Source organism: Nannospalax galili, unplaced genomic scaffold (genome assembly GCF_000622305.1).
Source record: "Nannospalax galili isolate Female #2095 unplaced genomic scaffold, S.galili_v1.0 scaffold140, whole genome shotgun sequence".
Classification (NCBI taxonomy): Eukaryota; Metazoa; Chordata; class Mammalia; order Rodentia; family Spalacidae; genus Nannospalax; species Nannospalax galili.
The window spans coordinates 795626-800313 of NW_008352267.1; the positions used below are offsets into that span (position 1 = coordinate 795626).

The 4688-nt window shown below is 42.7% G+C and overlaps 1 protein-coding gene across 1 annotated transcript; it reads left to right on the plus strand.

Moving 5' to 3' along the window:
* Nucleotides 1-302: 302 nt before the first annotated feature.
* On the plus strand, nucleotides 303-1115 carry LOC103746830 (splicing factor U2AF 26 kDa subunit-like). The gene is made up of 2 exons (XM_029554083.1): nucleotides 303-354; nucleotides 500-1115. The coding sequence occupies exons 1-2, from the start codon at nucleotides 319-321 to the stop codon at nucleotides 929-931; spliced, it is 468 nt and encodes a 155-aa protein (XP_029409943.1). The 5' UTR covers nucleotides 303-318; the 3' UTR covers nucleotides 932-1115.
* Nucleotides 1116-4688: the final 3573 nt, after the last annotated feature.

Consider the following 4688-nt stretch of genomic DNA (forward strand, 5'->3'; position numbering starts at 1 on the left):
CTCCCCCTCTCCTCTCTCTCTGTCTCTCTGTCTCTCTGTCTGCCTCTGTCTCTCCTCTCTGGCCCCAGGTGGCCTGGAACTATATGACCAGGCTGGCCTTGAGCTCACAAAGATCCTCCTGCCTCTGCCTCCCAAATGCTGGGACTACAGGCATATGCCATCACTCCCGGCTTGCAAAGCATGTGGCACCCCAGCTGTGGATGTCCTAGCTCTTTTTTTTCCCCCTCTTTTTAATTTTTTTTGAGACAAGGTCTCCCTGTAGCTCCAGCTGACCTGGAACTCACGTCTAGACCAGGCTGGCCTCGAACTCAGAGAAATATGCCTGCGTCTGCCTCCCAAGGGCTGGGATTAAAGGTGTGCGCCACAATGCCCAGCCTAGCCTGGTACTTTCTTAAGGACAAGCATTAGTGATAAACTTATGCACCTCTGGTTCATACCTTACTCTCCAACCTCATAGCCACTCTGCATGCAGCTCAGGTCCTTTTTAAATTTTGTTCAGACCATAGTGCTGCTCAACCTGTACCGGAATCCACAGAATATGGCCCAAACCCCCGATGGATCACATTGTCACGTGAGCGACGTGGAGGTGCAGGAACACTATGATAACTTCTTTGAGTTCCGACGAGAGGAGGATGCAGAGCGGGCTGTGGCTGAACTCAATAACCGTTGGTTCCACGGACAGGCTGTGCACGCTGAGCTGTCTCCTGTCACTGACTTCCGGGAGTCATGCTGCCGGCAGTATGAGATGGGGGAGTGCACCAGAGGTGGCTTCTGCAACTTCATGCACCTGCGACCCATATCCAGGAATCTCCGTTGGCAGCTCTATGGAAGGGGAACCAGACACAGGTCACCCAAAAGGTTCCATACAGGCCACCATCCCCGAGAAAGGAACCGACGGCGTTCCCCAGACCACCGGCATGGCCGCTTTTGAGATGGGTACTCTTGTTCTTCACCCACGGGTGTAGACATACTGGCCAAGATCCTTCTGAAAGGCCCCTTCCTCCAGCTCTGTCATGCCCAGGCTTCACAGCTCTGTAATGTAATCTGTTCAACACAGAAGCCTCCTCTACCACCCTTCCCCTAATAAAGCTTAAGTTTGTCTAAAAAAAAAAAAATAGGATTAACTATTTCATATTTATCTTTCAATAGACAACAATAACATATGAACATAAAATGCTTATGGTTTTAAACTTTTCTTCTGTATTTAAGACAAGCAAAGCTAATAATATTTTAGCAGATAATACAAAATATGTATGTCTTATCATACAAAGTTTTTAAAACTTTGGTCAGTAAATTAAAATATATTAAAAAGTGAAGTGCAATTAATTTCTAGCAGAGGTCATTTTTTGAAGCAAGCCTCCCCACCCCTGCCCCATTTAGCCTTCCTGTTTTTGCCTAAAGATGGAACAGTGGGACCCTCTTGCTGGGGTCACAAACGGCTGGTAAGAGAGTAAAAGATAGTGTCAAACTATTATATAGATTTCACCTAGTAGATATAGATGTAAGGATGTATGTTGCTTTAACATGGTACCTGATCTGAACTTCAACAGTCCTGGTAAGTTTTGAAGAACCTATTATTATTTTTTTATTTATTTTTTTATGTGTATGTGTGTATTGCCTATATGTAGGTAAGTACATGTTGTGCAATGCTCACAGAGGTCAGAAGAGGCTGTTGGATCCCTTGGGACTGGAGTTATGGACAGTTGTTACCTGCAATGTGGGTGCTGGGGTTTTCTGCAAGAACAACCAGTGTTAACCGCTGAACCATCTCCTCAGCCCCGAAGAACCTATTCTTAAGCAAAGTTAAATTAACTGTTAGTATTCATTTTAGACTGAAACTTATAATTATTTTGCTTTATAATATTCTGTTAAAGAAATTCTTAATAAATTACTGTGTTGATTTGAATGAGGATGTCCCACATAAGTTTGCGCATTTGAACACTTGGTCCCCAGTTAGTGGCACTGTTTGGGGAGGTTTAGGAGGTACAGTCCTGATGGAGGAAGCATGTCATTTGGGGCTGGCTTTGAAAACTCATAGCCTATCCCATTTTCCATTCACTCTGTCTGCTTCATGTTTGGGTTCGAAGACATGATCTCCCCACTTCTGACTGCTGATACCATGCCTCCCTGCCATGGTGTATTCATTTGACTAGAACTGTAAAACAAAATAAACTCTTTCTTCTATAACTTGTCCTTGGTCATGATATTTTTAACACAGGACAGAAAAGTAACTAATGCAATTAAGTAGAAGAAAAACAACAGTCAGATAAGGTCATTCTTTTGATATATACTTTGTGAAAAAAAAAGGAATAGTTTCTCTCTAAGTGCATAACTTTTTTGATAAATTATAGTTTCATGAAGCAATCTTTATATCTATTTTCACAATAACCATGAGTAAAGCTTATCTTAAAATTTAGTTATTTTTAAGTAGTATCTGTCTTAATTTACATGTGAAGAAATTGAGTTCAGTAGCAATTGAGAGCTGACCCAAACTCCTTAATAAATATAGTTAGCTGAGATTATGATCAAGGGTGATTGACTTTAATTTGCTTGCATTTGGGTGTCAAGTAACATTAGATCTGTTAACTAACATAGTGGATAAATTCATGTACAACACAACAAATATAGGTACTTTAAATTAAGTAATACTAATAAAGTATTCTTGATCAATTGTCCAGTGGAAGTGCACGTACACTTGGTTCATTCTGAAAATTTGTAGTATCTATCTTTCTATCAATGTAGCCAATGTTTTTTGTTAATGCTCTTTTTGGTACTTCTTTTTAATTTCTAATTCATGAAAGTTGGAATCATACAGAGCCTTGGTAGTGCATTTAGGAAATGTTAGGGTCCGTGACTCGATGGGTCCCCTCTAGATAACAAATACATGGGATTGGAGATGTAAAAATCAAGCAGAGTCTTTACTTTCCAGCTAGCTGGGGTCGACCGGCTTCCCAAGACATGCAAGTCTGGTCAGAACGATCGACCCCCATTCAGTTTCAGGTACAGATTATATAGGCCCACATAGTCATTACACAAAAAGCATTCCTCAGCAGACACTTTGATCAAACATCTTCTAAAAGCTATAGTTTCGGTTAAACATCTTTTCCAGGAAGGGTAGATCTGGTGTAAGCCTGGTGCAACTTCCCTCTCTTTGTTCCTTATCGGTTATCTGGTATGTGCAAACAGGCCTACAGGACACATTGTAAATCAACTGAGTCTGGGGTCCAGGGTCCAGGAAGGAGGTTTACAGCACTTCAGTTCTTAGCATTTCAACTAGGTTAATCATCCATGTGTGGTAGATACAATCAGGCAGAACAGGCAAGCTTAGCAAGTAAATCTAAATCAACATTTTAAACAGAGTTTTCTATCAAAATGCAGAGTTCTTACAGCATTCATCAAGGTATTTCATTTTTTTTCCCAACATCCCCCCCTTGTCTTGGTTAAACTGAGGAATCTTCCTCAGCCGACTCTACAACCTGGTGCTTCTGCCGCAGCACCAGGAGATGAACCGAGTCTTTCTTTCTTGGACAAACCTCAGCAGTTTGTTTACTATACAGGGCCCAATCGTGACAAGCAAGAGGAGGATAATCAAGGGCCCTACAACAGTGGAGAGAAGGGTTGACACCCAAGGAGTTTGATTAAGCCAAGAGCTGAACCATCTTTGGCTGGCTTCCCTTTCCATCTTTTGTTTCTCTAATCCCTCTCGTATCTTTGCCATGTTATCCTTTATTATACCTGAATGGTCTCTGTAAAAACAACATTCCTCCTTCAGGGCAATACACAGTCCCCCTTGTTGTAGAAACAGGAGGTCCAGCCCTCTGTGATTCTATAACATGATTTCAGCCAGGGATCCTATAGAGTCCTGTAGTTTGGATATGGATTCTTCTATTCTTTGTAGATCTAAATCCAGGCTAGTGCGCAAAGCATTATATTGGTCCCTCCCTTGTATCAGGGCAGTGGCTCCAGTGCCAACTCCTGCTGCTACACCTGTACTAATTAAGGTTGCAAGTGTCACGGCTAAAAGCACTGGGGTTCTCCTAGAACGCATCGGGAAAGGAAGAGAGGGAGTGTAAGTCTGCAGAAACTCTTCCTCTGAGTGATAAACCAAATGGGGAAGAAGAATTGTAAGAACACAAAAACCTCCTTCCTTAAGAACATCCACCGAAATACAAGGGGTTAATCCTGAGGAGCATGCCCACCAAGTATTTGGAGGGGGAATAAGGAAGGCCCCTCTTGACTCAGAGAGATTCTTGGTCTGGTTACAGAGGGAAGAGTATTGTAGTGGAATCTCACCGAGGCATAGTCCCGATCCTGAAATCTGCTCCAAAGTAATTTTAGGTATCGTACCCCATGCACATTGGGAGACATTATGGGAAACGTTGTAGGAACCCATAGTAGCAATCCCCTCTAAATAGGGAGGGGTAACAGTATAGCAGAGACAATAAGATCTGGCCAATTCAGGGCTAGTTACATTTAAGAGGCTATAAGTTTGATTTATGATTTTAACAAATTCCTGTGACCGCCTGTAATAGCGGATCTGAGACAAAGGCTTAGGAGGCCTTTTGGTAAATCCTGTAGGTAGAGTTGGGCCAGGAGGAGGAGAGGGAGGGGCTCCCTTGGGCGTATCCATGGTAACTCTTGGGACTAGCACTGGGTTGGGCCCTACTGCCGTGACGAAAGGCACCTGG